General features: G+C 38.1%; 1 protein-coding gene across 2 annotated transcripts in view; it reads right to left on the reverse strand.

Moving 5' to 3' along the window:
• kcp.L (kielin/chordin-like protein L homeolog) overlaps positions 1-17,967 on the reverse strand; it is a 55,249-nt gene that overhangs the window by 11,467 nt on the left and 25,815 nt on the right. For both annotated transcript variants that reach the window (XM_018250611.2, NM_001085886.1), the window contains 18 exon segments: positions 16,007-16,106; positions 15,729-15,814; positions 12,656-12,749; positions 11,834-11,986; positions 10,879-10,985; positions 10,576-10,669; positions 10,016-10,189; positions 9,455-9,537; positions 9,136-9,229; positions 7,735-7,917; positions 6,726-6,896; positions 6,060-6,236; positions 5,218-5,303; positions 4,931-5,021; positions 2,665-2,747; positions 2,111-2,284; positions 1,383-1,562; positions 402-672 (listed from right to left, as the gene is read on the reverse strand). In XM_018250611.2, coding sequence (XP_018106100.1) covers positions 402-672; positions 1,383-1,562; positions 2,111-2,284; positions 2,665-2,747; positions 4,931-5,021; positions 5,218-5,303; positions 6,060-6,236; positions 6,726-6,896; positions 7,735-7,917; positions 9,136-9,229; positions 9,455-9,537; positions 10,016-10,189; positions 10,576-10,669; positions 10,879-10,985; positions 11,834-11,986; positions 12,656-12,749; positions 15,729-15,814; positions 16,007-16,106 — 2,401 coding nt within the window.

Here is a 17,967-nt window from a genome sequence, read left to right on the forward strand (position 1 = left end):
TAACATAAGCCCTATTTTAAGCACACAAAATAATAACAAAAACTTCCTCTGTTCCAACATAATCTGGCATTGATTATAAGTGTTTGTGCACTGAAAGAAACCAGAGAGTTGAGATATTATTTTGCAAAAGAAACATATCCTTTTCCAACTAATGAATTCCATATGGCTTGGATAGTTCAGATAGGGAGAGGAATATCATTCTACATTTTGAGTGGAAGTGTTTTTCCATAATAAATTTAACCAAAATCGAATCATCTCACACACAGGCAGTTGTAGAAAAGTACACGTGCATCCAATTTATCAGAGCAGGCTGAATGGGCACATTGACAACTAAGTATATGTACCTCTGGGAATAGCAATACAATACATTTCGCTTGCGCTTACAATTGTATGCTGCGTACCTGGGCATTCCCTGCAGCATTGTCCTGGCTTGGTTATTGGGTTTGCACAAGAAACATAAGGGCACACCACATGGGTACAAGTGACACTACCATCCAGACACACACATCGTTGGCATGGGTCAGATGTTGAAGTGAAAGTCTCGTGGTTGGCATATTCTCGGTTCTCATAGAAACATCGATCACAGACAGGACAGCAGGATGACGCAGGGGAAAGTACAGGATGACTGCATTCTTGGGAACAGCGAACCCGTTGACAATTCACCATTTCATTCTAAAGTACAGTGAACAAAAATATGTATTAAATATAATTAAATAATTTATATTTAAGGAACAAAGAATGTGATAAGAACAACAGAAAGTGGGTAGGTGTGAACTACAAATTGTCATATTATAAGTAAGCACATTTGAATATATATATGAATGAATGGTATTTACACAATTGTAAAGCAAATGTTATAATCATACTTAATAACTGTTAAAACAGCATGGAAAATTAGTAAGCAGAAGACAAAGTATACAGCAAAAAAATGAAAGAAACGGCAATATTCAGCAGAACAAAGGTAGCAGTGCTCTGTTGCTGTGTAGGGGTTCAAATGACCTGAATTCTGAATGACAAAAGCCCCTTCCAGATCTAAGTATACTAGCTCTACTGAAGGGTACAAAGCAGAGGGGTGTTATGATCCAAAAAGAAAGCTTCTGGTGCTCAAACAAATATAATGCAGAGTGCAGATCCTGCAAAACTTTCTTAGAAAAGATTGAAAGCCTAAACACTGGGGATGACGATTTGTTTGATCTGCTTCTTTCAAGCATAACCTTAAGGCTGACATATTTATTTATTCAATGTATCACTGTGGGGTTACCGATTATGGTAAATGGTGTTTTCTAAAATAAAAAAGTCTACCTGAGAAAAAGTGTCATCTTGCCATTAAGTTTCACTGCTGTTAGCAGTCACCTCACTTTTTTAGCTGAAGATAAACTCACCTGGCATGAACACTTGGTACAAAGATCCCCTGGAGGGTGGAAAGTGTCTCCACTCTGATAGACACGTCCATTGTGCTTACAGATGCCAGTGCAACGAGGGCAGCATTCCCCTCGGGGTGTAATGGGGTACATGCAGGATACGCGAGGACACGGCACAGAAATACAAGCCACCTCTCCATTCTACAAGACATACAAAGAACCCAAGAAAGTTTAAACCAATAATGCACCTTAGTATGAAACTATCTGAATGAGATCTTCTTTTCATAACACTATGCTATACAATTACAGACAAGAACATAACACAATTGAAAGGCCCCAGAAGCAGGAAGTATGGATGACTTGCTACCTGAGTAATCCAGGTGCAAGCAGATAATGCCATTCTCATCATATTAATCCTTGGCTAGCCAGGGGGGAGATTAAGGATAAGCATTTATAAAAAGTGGGTTCTAATGTTGCAGCAAAACATGCATTGATATTTTTAATATGTGTATAGCACCCGATTATGTATACTTCAGTATTCATGTAACACATGAAAGGGTTCTCTACCAGAATTTTGACTTCATCACAAACGAGTAGACGTTATGTGAATTCATCTCTCATATAACATGTGTTATAATAATTGCTCTTAAATAGAGCTATAGTGCAAAATTTCTTATTCTACCTTTGGCCTTTCACATTCTCATCCTTTCGTAAAATGTATGCCCTGCCTCTATATCTTATGTTCTTACTCTGCAAGTACAATGACTACATTCATCCTCAGGATCTGGGAAGCTTTCTCCATTGGTACAGTCTCTTCCACTGTAGTTGCACCCATCACACACTGGACACATGCAAGGATCTTCAGCAGGATGTGGGCAGGTCACCTGATCACAGGGGCGAGGACCACAGGTCACATGACCCCTCTTCAAATAGAGTTAAAGGGGAAAGCGCAAAAAATATGGTCATTGAAAAAGTTCAGCCCATGACGTGCAACACAGAATAAGATCACTGCCTTTGAAACCTGTATGCTATTTTAGACCCCCATGTCACTTAACTGTTTCTAAGACTATTTTGCATTTATTGTGTATATTGTAACTATTGCCTGCCATGTATTTGTTCTGATATACAGTATTATAAACTGTAGTTTTATACACTCGCCATTTATTTCTAAATACAAAATGAAAGCTCAATGGAATAACACGAGTGTCAAATGAATTAAAAAACAAACCATTAGTGTTATATTAACAGATGGCAGTGTATGTTAAATTATTTTTATTAAAATCATAAATATTGGTTGGCTTACCATACAACGACATTGCTCACACTGGCTCTGTGCTGATGTGAACACCTCACCATCTATGTAGTTATGACCTTGAAAATGACAACCTAACAACAGGAAGGCAGAGAATATAAAATGAGAGAAGTACAAATAAAAAAAGAGAAGTTATGTCCTGGATTATCCCAAATAACACAACATGAAACAAGACAAGATTTATTAAATTTACAGCATTGCAGTTCACTTTTGGCGTAAATTGAACAGGCCATTCCCCCTCCTGCCCCAATAAATATTAAGGTGAAATAATCCCACCCACTTCCTATTCACTTGTTCATTTACGGCAGGTGGCAAAGTTTCACTTACAGAAGTTGCAGAGAATGGGTATTACTGTACAACAGACCTTATAAGAACACCTCATTAAAATTTCTAGTGATGGGGGTTCCTCCTAATTCAGTTGCAGTTTTTACCATAAACCTTACTACAGTTTTCATGTGATAACCAGTGAGATCATTTTTTGCCATTGCATTGCATCTGGCCCATTATATATAAACACAAAAGTAAACACGACCAGTGTCGGACTGGGACACCGGGGGCCCACCCAAAAACCTTAGACCAGGGGCCCACTCTCAATACTATTATAATTCCTCTCCTCACGCAACCTCTATTCTGCTAGTCTCTTTTCTTTACATACTATAATCTATTATTCAATCTATTTAGTCTCTTTGTTGTCATAAAAAATAGGCAATGGCCATGAAATATGGCAAATGTTTCGAACCAGGAGGGCCCACTGACACCTGGGCCCACCGGGAGTTTTCCTGGTATCCCTGTGGGCCAGTCCGACACTGCACACGAACACAAAAGAGTGAAAACAGAAAGAAAACCAAAACCCAGCTTAATAAACATGCAGATCTTACTGTTACGCTATAGCAGATTCACTGCAAGGGATCATCTAACACAGCTTAGTGCAACCATCACCAGTTCATTAAAAAAAAAAGGTCAGATTCAATTTGATGAGAAAATCAACTCGTCATTCATTTCGAGATTTTCCCACAGAGACAAATGTAATTCAATAAGAAAAATGTATCACTCTTTATCACATGAAAACTCTGTTAAAGTCAATGGGAACAACTGGAACTGAATTAGCAGAAAAGTTCTTTCTCCTTAAATTTGTTCTTGCCTATCCGATTTGACATGATTAACCATAAAATAAAATGTTCTCATTGATTTGAATCTAGCCCAAAGGATGAGAAAAGTTTTTCTCAATGAACTACATCTGGCCCAATGTATGAAGTAACAATCCTCTTACCTCCGTTCCACATAAAAATTTTGACAATATAGGAACTGGCACAGGTCCTTGTTGCCCACAATATCCTTAGCCTTTAGATCAAGTGGTTACGCAGTGTATTACATTAGTACTGTTCCCGGTACATAGTGTATAATTTAATAATTAATAGAGAGGTACCGAATCCAGGATTCTGTTCGGGATTCGGCCAGGATTCGGCTTTTTTCAACTTGATTTGTCCGAATCAAATCCTAATTTGAATATGCAAATTAGGGATGGGGAGGGAAATCACGTGACTTTTTGTCCCAAATCAAGGAAGTAAAAGATGTTTACCCATTTCCACCCCTAATTTGCATATGCAAATTCAGATTCGGTTGGGCAAAATCCAAAATAGTGGATTCGGTGCATCCCGAATAAGTATAATAATAAAATAAATAGTTATAACTAAATAGTTATAAATAGTCTTGCCAACATAAAAGTCATGGAGAACAAATTGCAACCATAAGATATTATTCTGCACTGGAATATATATATATATATATATATATATATATATATATATATATATATATATACACACACATATATATATATATATATACACACATATATATATATATATATATACATATATATATATATATATATATATATATATATATATATATATATATTATATATATATATATATATATATATATATATATATATACAGTATATATCATATTCCAAAACACAGTCAGAAAAGTTCATAACTCATTAATAGGAGTTTACACACTTTGGTATCCTACTAATACTCCAGAATTTGGATGGGTTTAAACTGTTACCACATATGGCTTAAACAAATTTGTACTACTAGATGTAAGCTAGTTGAAAGGGCCCTGCTAAGATCACTGCAGCCAGGCTCAAAGAAAATTTGGCTGATATATTCAAGTACAAAAAAAGCTCATTCAGAATTAATGGTAATGGTAAAGCGAAAGACTGGCATAACCATTAATACGTTTGACTCACCCTGGCATATGGGACAATCACAAGGTCCTGTGACAGGGTGTGGGCAGGAAGTGGGTCCACAGAGTTTACGCACACATTGTACAGACCCTGCCTATAGAAAGAACACAGACATTTTAGATAAGAGACCAGTGTATATAATGGATGATGCAATTTTAAATTTTTCATCTTTAAACATACAAATTAGTGTTTAGATTCCATTTGTTATTTGGCAAAATCTGTTATCCTAATCTGACATGGTTATATATAAAATGAGTGTGATTTTACATGTCATGTGACCTTACACTTACCCTGCATGTACACTCTGAACAAAGTGGGTTGGAAGGGTCAGGAACACTTTGGCTATTTATCAATGCATCTCCATTATATGAACATCCTGTGAATAGAGGAATGTCAGATGGAGTTATGAATAAATGGAAAAAAAATACTAAAGCCAAAAAAAGACTTTGAGAGAGAAAACAAAAGGAAAAGGGAGCTGATTTTGATGTAGGGAATGAAGTCAATAAAGCATGCAAAAAAAAAAATATTTTATGTTAAACCGCAACTCTCCCTCCTCTCTAAAGTTAGAATAATAGACCAGGCCTCTTAGGCTAGGGCCAAATGATGTTAACACTGCCTAATCTCTGCAGGTGGAGAATCTGCTGCCCTGCTGCTCCCCCTTGCCTTTTTTCGACTGCAGGCGGATTTCAAAACAAAATGCAAAATGTTGCATTTCGGCATCGAAATCTGCCACGTCTGCCTGCACCCGAGCGCATACAATGCTTCCCCTTGCCGGCAGAGCTGGAGAGGAACAGCAGTGGATTCTCGGCCTGTGGAGGAATGCAGGTCTAGATCCGACATTGTCTGTCCCTGGCCTTATATCACATAACTAAGTAACAGATGTAGATACCCATGTTTTTATCAGCCGTAGTCCCAAGAATATGGAAGAGAGAAAAATTGTTCACCACAAATGTTATCCTTATTGTCATTCAAAATGGGTTTCTATGAATATCTAGTAGAGCAAATAAGCATTATCCACAAATCTCAAAAGACCATCAGTCTCAGCCAACCCTGGAGGACCAGCCTTATAGCTTGAAAACTACTAAGGACTGACCCTTGCACCCCCTGACCCATGCCATCATCCATTACTTACCATCACAGACAGGGCAGCATTTTCCAGGTGGAGTGCTAGGGTGTGTGCAGCCAGCTTTATAACATGGTTTCTTACTGCAGGTGACAAATCCATCAGCACATACACACCGGCTACATGAATCCTCAGGGGCCGAAAACTCCTGCCCGTTCAAGTACACCTCACCAAAGTATTGACAGTCTGCAGAGTATTACACATGTTTTTATTGGATTCACAGTGAAAGAACATGTACAGACACCTACAAAGGCTGATACAATAGACATGATATCTGAAGGTGTATGTTTATGTTTTAAAGAGTTGACAAAGGCATCCATTACCAGGATTCTTATGTCACAAGAACTAATAATTATGTCTTTTTATTCTTGGTTTTCTGTACTGTTCTATTTAATGAAAACCACAGCTAAAAAGTTTATTTTACTCCACTGTGAAAAAGCAATTTGTAACATTCATACAGTTTTTTTTTAGATTTGTTGTTTGTTTCAGAGTTAACATACAGCAAAGGGCCAGAATAAGCTTTAGGTTGTTCAGTACAGAAATTAAATGTTCCACACAATCAAACTTCAACACAATTCTGCACAAGAAGATTTTCCTAAGTATTTTAATGTAAAATATCTGTAATCACAAGTAACGTTATTTTATATCAAAAAAATACTGCGTTATATCACTCACCTTGACACTCTTTGCAACATTGCCCAGGGGCTGGGAAAGGGCAGTTGAGAACAGGACAGGTTTTAGGTTGGCATGTTACACTGCCTTCCCAGCAAACACACACTGAGCAAGGGTCTGAAGGTTGTGGGAACTGTTCACCATTAGCCAATTCCTTTCCAGACATGAGACATCCTAATAAACAAAAAACAGTCATCAGAAGATCACATAATCATTACTGACTAGCAAAATTTCTTGAGAAGTTTAATACATTAAAAGGCACACTTCTGAAAATCAGAATACCAGTCACAAAATAGTTGTGAATGGTCTATATGTACAAGGCCATGTGGAATACTTATCCTTTATGATTTTCAGTAGTGGCAAATAACATTTTAAGTAAACTTCATGGAACCCACAGGACTTCAAGGTGACTGTTTATAGAAGGGAAAAAAGGGGCAGTATACACCTTTTTCAACAATAAATAGGGTTATGCTGTTTTAATTAATATTACTATATCTCTCTCAAACAGGGCAAAGTCTGAAATTGAATATAAAGTCTCCTTCTAACTCCCAGTTAGCACAATCAAAACATAGCAGTTCATTGAGAAGCCACGTGTACAAAGAAGCAACATAAACAAGAAAATCAGAAGCAAGCTCTCAGTGAAAAGTATTAAGGGGCACACTTTTGTATAAAGTACTGTGAAAAATTAAAGTACAATTTCTTCCAAATATGTGGTTTCACAGATCAGATAAACAAAAGACAATCTTTTCTTCACCAGTTTCTAAAATACATAAATGCCACCTTGTGTAACATATAACTTAAAGTATATTTAATTTTATCTTTATTTATTCAATGTAATAAACCAACATGACAGATTGTTGATGCTTAAGTTGCGTGTAAAACTACACATTCTGCTATTTCTAATGAATAATCTGCATATACTTGTATTTTGAAATGTAAAAACAAGGTAAATTCTATACTTTCATAAAAATCTTAATATTTAACAGTGGGCAGTGATCATCAGCAGTGTTACCATCGCAAGAGCGGCAGCAGTCTCCTTGCAAAGGATGCAAACATGGTGTTGGGGCACATGGCTTTCGTTGACAGGTTACTGTTCCATTATTACAGATACAGTCACGGCATTTGTCTGATGGGTCATAAAATCGCTGCATGTGTCTGTATGTTACCCCAGAATAAGGGCAATCAGCTGGTGGCACTGTGAAGATTTGAGCAGCCAATAATCGTGTTACTTTAGGCAGATTTATAATGAAAACATTCACTTTTTACATTAAGTTCTAGCTGCGGAAAATGGTAAAGTTACGGTGAATTAAATATAATACAAAATCAATGATAATTTAAAAACAGAGTTAATACATGTCTACAAGTGTTCTGGCATTGCGAGCGGAATGTGTGAAAAAGCCCTGAGCTACTGGCGTGATTTACCAACATGTGCTAAATTGCATCAATGCAGTTACCCATAGCAACCAATCAGTGCTTTGATTTTCTATCTTGCAGTTGACCAATCAATGTTAATTGCTAATTGTGTGCTATAGGTAAATGAACTGCTCCCATTTAGCACCTACAATATGTTAATAAATCATCTTTACTATGTGAAGTCAGTGAATGCAGAGTATATAGCCATTATATATACATTGGTATGTTTGATATAATCTAAAATACCAAATATAATACCTAGTAGAATGCAATGAGGAGTTTTGTTGTTTAGTTGTTAGTTTTTGTAGTATTTTATACCCTGTGCGTATTAATTTATCATATATCTGATTTGTATGCTTCAGCTGGGTCTTTAAGAATTGCAGACAAACACATTATTTTCTTAAAAAACTGTTTTCTTACTAAATTTCTTGTGGAAGGCTCAATAGGGAGGTTGGTATGTGTTCATCTCTACAAGGTTTCACACAGTGTACTGTGTTCAAGGCCACAGATGATACAGTTATATTTGGGGGTACAGAATTCCACTCATCCACTTATCTAAAGGTCCATAAAATCCTATGTAGATCAGAAGTGTCTGTCCTACGTGTTTTGCAATAAAGGTTTGTCTTACAAAGCAACATTCAACATTTCTGTCTTATGGGGGCAAAACAAAACTTTATATTAATAATATACAATGAAATTTTAAGCTCTAATAAAAGGGTGATCTTTACCTTATGTTTTGGTCAGCATTGGTATCTTGATGTGTACACCCACATAAACAAGACACTTTTTTTTCTTACAAATAAATGTTACAGATTTTATCCCACATGCCACGTCTCTAAACCTAGTAAATGTTGAGTTACTGATTTCATCAGTCCTGATTGTATCCTTCCCAGCAGCCCTCTGTGTTACTGTTTGTCAGCTCATTTCTAAGATTCATTTAAATATGCACTAAACACTTTTGTTTGTGTCGCTGTATGCTTATATGTTTGTGACAATCTACCTGGGCATTGTGGGCAGCATTCTCCAGGCACGGGAAATGGTTCAGCACACAGCAAAGGGGGGCATCTCTGTGCCAGACACTGTACATTGCCATTCTGTGAAAAGAAAACATTAATAAGGACATGGGGAGTTCGGAGAAAAGGCAGATGATATTCCCATTAATATTGCCAGAAAGTTCAGATGCATTGTAAAACACAAAAGCCATGTAGAGTGATGAAATATGAAAGCCTTCTACTGAAAGTAAAGTAACCCCTTACAATCTTTGAAGTTATTAGGGGAAACTGTAAACATGCTGCAGGTTAAAAAATAAAAGTACTCACAATGCAGTGACACTGCCTGCACTTGTCTGTGGGGTGAGGGAAATCTGCCCCATTAGGATACTCCTTTCCAGCATAGTTACAGCCTGTGAAAAGATAAAAAAATATGTTTACATAAAACATGACACAGATAGACATAAAATTACCCTTTGCTACCTCTCAACTGCCTCCTCTCCTTTTGAAAACACAAGATTCACCATTCTTTTACAGGCTGATTTTTTTCTCTCATGCCCTCTACTTTCTTATTTCATGGTCTTAATTACACTTGTTTCTTCCATTGGGATATCCAGACTTGCACCTTGTTTTGACTGTTTGCTAAGGTCTTTTTCAGGCCATTTTCATATTTTGCATTTTACTTTCTTGTACCTTGGTTTCACAATCTATTTTAACATGCTGTCACTTTTTCATCTGTTTGTTTAAATTACATTCAAATACATTGCACTCCTTATATAGATACATCTCTTATTGCTCTTTAATCAGTCCATTTTGCTATTTGTGCATGCCACTTTGTGCAGATCACCCATTTACCCATTGTACTTTGGCTTCCATTGATATTCCCCTTACCATTGCAGTTATTTTGGCAGCATGTGCCTGGTAGTGGGTATGAACAAAGGGCACCCGTGCACCCCCTATCTGTGCAGGTCACATGTCCATCTCGGCACCAACATTCCTGGCACTGATTAAGTGGATTGGAAAATTGCTCTCCTTCTAGGAAAATCTGGTCCTGGTACCTGCAGTCTAAAAGAAGAGTAAACAACTTATATGATGTGACCATGGTGGTAGGTATATGACATAAAGAAAACAGCTATGGGTGTGGCAGTCCGTGTATCAGGCATGCCAAATTAAGCAACTGTTTTATGTTATTAATGCACACTGTACTGTCTGGTCTGCAGTATTTTGGCATATATAGCATCCAGTGATAAAAAGGGTGATATATATATATATATATATATATAATATATATTATATATATATATATATATATATATATATATATATATATATATATATATATATATATATATATATATATATATATATATATATATATATATATGCGAGGTGTATTTCAGCACATAATTAATTCATTCAATTTACTTCTCTCTGTCAGGTAGCAAGCTCACCTGGGCATTTGGCACAACACTGGCCTGGGGTCCTTTCTGGTATAGTGCACAGCACAGGTGGACAAACAATGGAAGAACACTGAACAGTACCATCCTGGAGGCAAATCAGAATTCATAATATTTTGTAACTGGTGAAATGCACAGACATACAAATGTCAAGACAATCCTTTGTGTAACTAACAATATGAAAACCAAGGATGATCCATATGTTATTTCTGAAGTTATGCTGGTCTTAGCTACTACAAAGCATGTGGCCTTGCAGATCTCGATTTCATGTCACCACACTGCATATGGAAAATTCACCTTGCACTGGCAGTCCTGGCATGGGTTGTCTGGGTCTGTGAATATCTGCTCATTGCTGTACAGTCTCTGGTTATAACTGCAAGAGTCACATACTGGACAACATTCTCCTAGAAAAAGAAAAACCATGAGACAAAGCTATAAAAAGCACATAATATGGGCTGCATGGTTTAAGTTGACCTCTTCTGCATTCAGTAACTCATGGTATCAATGCACACTCTCCTTAATACACTTTCATTGGTGAAACAGCTTGCACTCAATCCATTTTTAATCATACCACATGACCATAGAGTATCTACATTTTGTGAGTCCTAACAATTTGCTACATGCAGGCCCGGATTTGTGGCAAGGCCACATAGGCATGGGCCTAGGGCGGCGCAATTTCAGGGGCGATCCCCAGCTGCATCAGTAGCTAGCACTGGAGACTCACGTCAGACTCCAGTGCTGTTCCCAAGTGTTAAGATGTGCGCATACGCGCGCACACACTGAGGGGGAAGAGGACGCCACCTGGAAGGGGACAGACATCGCTGGACAGGGGGAAGCGGAAGTGGAGGCGACAGTGCTGGACAGGGGGAAGCGAAGGGGACGGCACAGTGCTGTTCCAGAGTGTTAAGCTATGCGCATGCGCTCGCACAGAAAGCGGAAGGCCCTGGAAGACAAGGGGACATCGCTGGACAGGGGGAAACCGGAAGTGGAGGTAACAGTGCTGGACAGGGGAAGCGAAGGGGACGGCACCGGCAGGGGAGTGGGGGCGATGAGTAGAGCCGGCCTAGGGGTGGCAAGTTTGTAAATCCGGGCCTGGCTACATGCCAACACCACACAGATATGTCTTTACAAGTGGTCATCTTTCTATTCAATTTTTAATATGAAATCACATTTTAATTGAGTGGTACAAAGAGCTGTATAAAAGAGCACAATGTAGAAGAAGCATAGGCTGCTTTTGGCAGTAAAGCCATACCTTCTCTCCTGGTGGGGTGTAAACAGGACACTGGAGGGCACTCACTGACTCCACAGACAGTGTCACCATTTCGGCAAGTGCAGCTGCTGCAAGGATTGCCATCAAGTTCCCACTCAATTCCTTCCAAAAATTCCACCCCATCCTGCACGCAGACTAAGAGTGGAGTAGATAAGGAAGAAAGAAAAAGAAGGAGAACCATGTGGGAAGGAAATGGGACAAAGCAAGAGAAAGAAAAGTATAACAAAAAGGAGACATATTCATATTAAAATAACAAGATGGATGTTTCAAAAACAAGATGAATGTTTAGATATAGACATTGCACATATGTCAAAGTAAGACATGCAAAACATTTACTAAACTCTGAATGCAAAAACCCCGAAACATTTTTTTTTATAAAATCAGACTTTTAAAAAATCATGGATTTTTCGGAATTTATTAAACCCCGGAGATGGAAAAGTCTGAATTAGAAAATCCAGCATCTCAGACCTGTCGAGGTTGCATATAAGTCAATGGGAGAAGTCTCAATGATTTTTTGATGTGCGCTGGGTTTCGTGCAATACCCCTACTTTTTCAGAGTTATCGGGCAAAAAAGCATAAGAGTTTTTGGGTGACAGATCTGAAAAAATCGTGAAAATCTGATTTTTTTTTCCCGCAAACCAAATTCTCTGGAAAATGTAATAATAATTAAGCATAAAAAACCAGAGCAGATTTGATTGGAGTTTGTAGCAGAAATGTTGAGATTAAATCTGACTTTGATAAATAACCCACTTATTGTAGCTTAACAGACAAGTACAGCAACAATGCAAGAGTAAGAACTCTCACCTTTACATACAGGGCAACACTGTTCTGGATCCCTTACAGGGTTTGGACAGGGTGCTGGGGGGCAGGTCTCCTCCACACAACGCACATTTCCTATCTGATTGAACAAACAAGGATTTTTAGTAAAGCAATCTTCCATTCCTAATGCACAGTTGTATTGTTTTACAGAATAACACTGCATAGCACATACCAGAACTTGGACATGATAAACTGAGACAAACATTTTCAGACAACACCAAAGAATTTCAAGCATGTGTACAAAATACACTAGAAGTTCAAATGTGATTGACCCAGGGAATTTTTCCAAATATAATTTTACCACATCTCAGGACACAATGCAACTCAGGTCTAATTTTGAGTTAAAATCTAATATGCAATGTTTCACTGTGTGCATCCATTATGTTAACTGTCACCCTGCTATAGTCACAGATCCCCAATTTTAATCATTTACCGTATATACTTGTGTATAAGCCGACCCGAGTATAAGCCGAGGTACCTAATTTTACCTACAAAAACTTGTAAAATGTATTGACTCGAGTATAAGCCGAGGTAGACTTTTTCAGCACATTTTGGCTTACACTCAATTAAACCTCTCCCTAGTTGCTAAGGTAATTTGGACCCTAGCAACAAGATAGCTGCTGAAATTCCAAACTGGAGAGCTGCTGAAACATAAATTTTAAAACTACCAATAATAAAACATGAAAACCAATTGCAACGGTCTCAGAACATCACTCTCTACATCATACAAAAAGTTAACTCAAAGTTGAGCAACCCCTTTCACTAAAAAGATATCTACATTGATATTTTGTCCCCAAGTGAGAATCATTCATGCTAAGCTGCACAGAGACCCAGTCAGTCCCAGTAACACTGGCTTACTGTGGCTGTTAAAGGGTTATGGCAGGCCATTTATCCAGACTCTCATTACTCTGAAAATATCCCCAGCAACCCATGAGAGAGTATATGTACAGAAGGGAGGCTGTTAATGGGTTATTTCCCATGAGATGGGGCATTCCTATAGCCATGGCTGCCAAATGAACTCCACAGCTGAAAGGCTACAGAAAGAATGTACTGATGCAGTCCGCTACATGAAAGGAAGATTTCCTACAAATGCTCTCACCTGTGTCCGCTGCTGTGGCCAGACCGAGCACCAAGCACACCAACAAACGCACGCAATGCTCCAGCTCCATGTTAGAACTCACGGCAATGCTCTGCTGCCTGTAGCTCGTAGAAATTATGTTTTTTTGCTTTGTGCACCAGCCTGCGCAGTTACTTGGCCACAGCGCATCTCTAGAGTTCCCGCAGGCGCCGCAGGACGGCGGAGGTGGGGGCCTGCAGTAGGAGGAACTACGCCTGTCGCCTCTGATGACGTCACTATGAGTGAGCGGGAGGTGCCGGGGAGATGCGGGCGGGTAGGAAGTGAATGGTGTGCGCACGCAGGAGTGTATGTTCTTCTGAAGCGCAGCCATTCGTCATTGACTCGAGTATAAGCCGAGGTAGACTTTTTCAGCACATTTTGTGTGCTGAAAAACTCAGCTTATACGAGAGTATATACGGTAAGTTGGTTTGCAGTTAGACCTAGTCCTCATACATAAATATATATGTATCTACCTTAAAGGGATACTGTCATGGGAAAACATGTTTTTTCCAAAATGCATTCCTTAATAGTGCTGCTCCAGCAAAATTCTGCTCTGAAATTCATTTCTCAAAAGAGCAAACAGATTTTTTTATATTCAATTTTGAAATCTGACATGGGGCTAGACATATTGTCAGTTTCCCAGCTGCCCCCAGTCATGTGACTTGTGCCTGCACTTTAGGAAGGAACTTCTTTCTGACAGGCTGTTGTTTCTCCTACACAATGTAACAGAATCAGTCTCAGTGGGACCTGGATTTTACTATTGAGTGTTGTTCTTAAATCTTCCAGGGAGCTATAATCTTGTGTTAGGGAACTGCTATCTGGTTACCTTACCATTGTTCTGTTGCTAGGCTGCTGTGGGGGGGGGGGGGTGATATCAATCCGACTAGCAGTATAGCAGTAAAGAGTGATTGAAGTTTATCAGAGCACAAGTCCCATGACTGGGGCAGCTGGGAAGCTGACAATATGTCTAGCCCCATGTCAGATTTCAAAATTAATTATAAAAAAATCTGTTTGCTCTTTTGAGAAATGGATTTCAGTGCAAAATTCTGCTGGAGCAGCACTATTAACTGATGTGTTTTGGAAAAAAACATGTTTTCCCACGACACTATCCCTTTAAGGAATGAGGAATCTCTGTATGCTAAAGGAAGCTACCAGATTCAGACTGGGGTAAAAATTAAAGATGGCACACGTTCCACTGTGGAATGCATAGCAGCAGTGTGGGGAATGGTGGCGGCTGGCTTGCGGGAATGTGAAAGGGCACAACAGGGTCAAATATACTGATTCATACACAGTGTTGGACTGCTATTAATCTTCATAGTCATACAAGAATGAATAAATGCAAAATAACCTGTTTAAGTCAGCAAAAACATTGAAATAACGGACATGCTGAAAGATGAACTTTCTCTCTATATTAAACACAAGGCTAAAGTAACATTGGAGTGGCTCAATAAAAAAAAAGATGAATATACAGCAATATCCCAGTAAATGTTCCATTCTCAATCTAGGTGAGTATATGTGGCTTTTATGCAAGTAAAAATGGGTCAAACTATTACCAAACAGCATGCAAAGCTGATCTGTACTGGCCACAAATACTTAAAAGCCATTATTGCTTTATGGTGGCTCTAAATACTTCACCAAAGAGCTTATTCCATTTTTTTATTCTTCTTAATCTTTTTCTAATACAAACCAATGTATGTGATTTGTATTTCAGTAAAAGCAGAGAACTGGCAAAGGGGAGGATTTTTTAAGAGATGCAAAATATTGAAGTCAGACTAAATAACCATAAACAACATCGTCAGTACAAATATACAGTATATGGTGTACTGTAAATCTACTGTGAAATTACCATGATAATAAAATAGTGCAGATACATTGACATCATTTGGACATGAAAATGAAAGGCAACATCAAATAAATGAAGAAGCATCTAGGATTTCTTACCGTGCAGAAACATTTAAGGCACGGACCATGTCCTGGAGGTTGGAATGTCTGTCGGTCGGTATACAAGATCCCCTCAAAGTCACAGACTATTAGGAAACAAGAGTGACATAAGAGCTTAATACATTCACCTTCAGCACAAATATCTACATGCCCCAACTGCCAATGCTTATATTGTCTTCAGCATATGACCAAGATTTTTTACACTACAGCCAAATTCTAACAGTATTTATTTCTTATTGTCGTCTTCAGTTCTCTTTATGACATTGTAAGACCCTTACCATCACAACTTGGGCAGCACTGTCCTGCAGCTTTGCCTGGGTGACTGCACTGTGAAGGGGGGCATTTCCTATCTAGGTGTTCACATGATACTTCTCCCGACTGTTAGAGATTAGAAAGCAGTATGAAACAAATATGTAGTGGCATGCATTTCTATACAGCTATTGTCTTTGCATAGCTATACAAAACCATATTAAGGGCTATAAACTGCAGACAAGACCGTGTTTTTATTATAATAATTCGATGTGGTTGTACTATAATGGGCATAATTCAGAAAAGGAGAAAAGAAAGTTTCTTGTGGTAACACATTACAGTTTACTGGCTTTATATAAAAATGGAATCTTTCAATATCCTCAATATGTTATTCCTGACAAAAAGTAAATTGTGATTGTATATTGTAAACAAGGCTCCAGGGCCTGATGGCATACATCACAGCTAAGTGGCAAATGAGATTCAATGTTGATAAATAAAAAGTTATGCACCTGGGATGTAAGAATATCCAAGCTACTTATACCCTTAATGGGACTGCACTAGGCAAATCCATTATGGAAAATAAGGCAAAATAAGGTCTTGAGCTGTATTAAAAGGGGCATAGAGTCAAGGGAGGAAGGGGTCATTCTTTCACTGTATAGAGCACTTGTAAGGCCCCATCTAGAATATGCCATATAGTTTTGGTCTTCATCACTCAAACAGGACATTATTGTATTAGAGGGGGTACAGAGAAGGGCAACTAAGCTGGTAAAAGGTATGGAAAATCTTAGCTATGAGGAAAGACTGGCCAAATTGGGGATGTTCACGCTGGAGAAGAGGTGCTTAAGGGGTGATATGATAACTATGTATAAATATATAAGGGGATCGTATAATAATCTCTCTAAGGCTTTATTTACCAATAGGTCTTTCCAGCTGACACAATGTCACCCATTCCGATTAGAAGAAAAGAGGTTCCACCTAAATATTCGGAAGAGGTTTTTTTACAGTGAGAGCTGTGAAGATGTGGAATTCTCTCCCTGAATCAGTTGTACAGGCTGATACATTAGATAGCTTTAAGAAGGGGTTGGATTGCTTTTTAGCAAGTGAAGGAATACAGGGATAGGGAAGATAGCTCATAGTACAAGTTGATCCGGGGACTAGTCCGATTTTGGAGTCATTTTGGAGTCAGGAAGGAATTTTTCCCCATCTGAGGCAAATTGGAGAGGCTTCAGATGGGTTTTTTTTTTACCTTCCTCTGGATCAACTAGCAGTTAGGCAGATAAAAAAAACAACTAAAAGGTTGAACTTGACGGACTTGTGTCTTTTTTCAACCCTTGTTACTATGTTACTATGTGATATACTATGTAATTTTTAATTTCTTCTAGGAAGCTTACATATTTTACATATATCCCTGAGCCAATGTAATCATCAAGCACAACAAAGAGTCTTCCCTAAAATGTCCATTTAATGTATCCTGCCAAAAAAATCAATACAGATACAGATCAAAGACCACTCCTTTGTGGCTTTTCCAGATCACAACCAGTGTGGTGCAGTGTAGTGAATAATATCAGAATTAAATATATAGATCAGCACTCAGTCCTGGATTGCTCTATATTCCACACATGGCACGATTTTAACATGGTGTATTTATTAGAATCCAACAACAATATACTGTAAGAATAAGTATGTTTGAAATATATTTAACTAAAGCATTTTGCATGTATGGTCAGTGTATTGTAGCATGTAAGGTTGTTAAATGCAGGGTCATCAGCTGTGAGACCATCTATTTAAAGGAATTGTTCAGTATAAAAATAAAAACTGGGTAAATAGATTATGATCTGATTTGTTAGACATCCATTCACTCCAGCCTTGATTGATTCTATGAAGCACATATTGTGCCAGATTCAATTCAGTTTATCATGTGAAAACTCATGGACAAGATTCAATTCTGGCCCATTGTATGTAACACATAAATTAACAAAATATTTGGGTA

The sequence above is a fragment of the Xenopus laevis genome, chromosome 3L (assembly GCF_017654675.1).
Source record: "Xenopus laevis strain J_2021 chromosome 3L, Xenopus_laevis_v10.1, whole genome shotgun sequence".
Classification (NCBI taxonomy): domain Eukaryota; kingdom Metazoa; phylum Chordata; class Amphibia; order Anura; family Pipidae; genus Xenopus; species Xenopus laevis.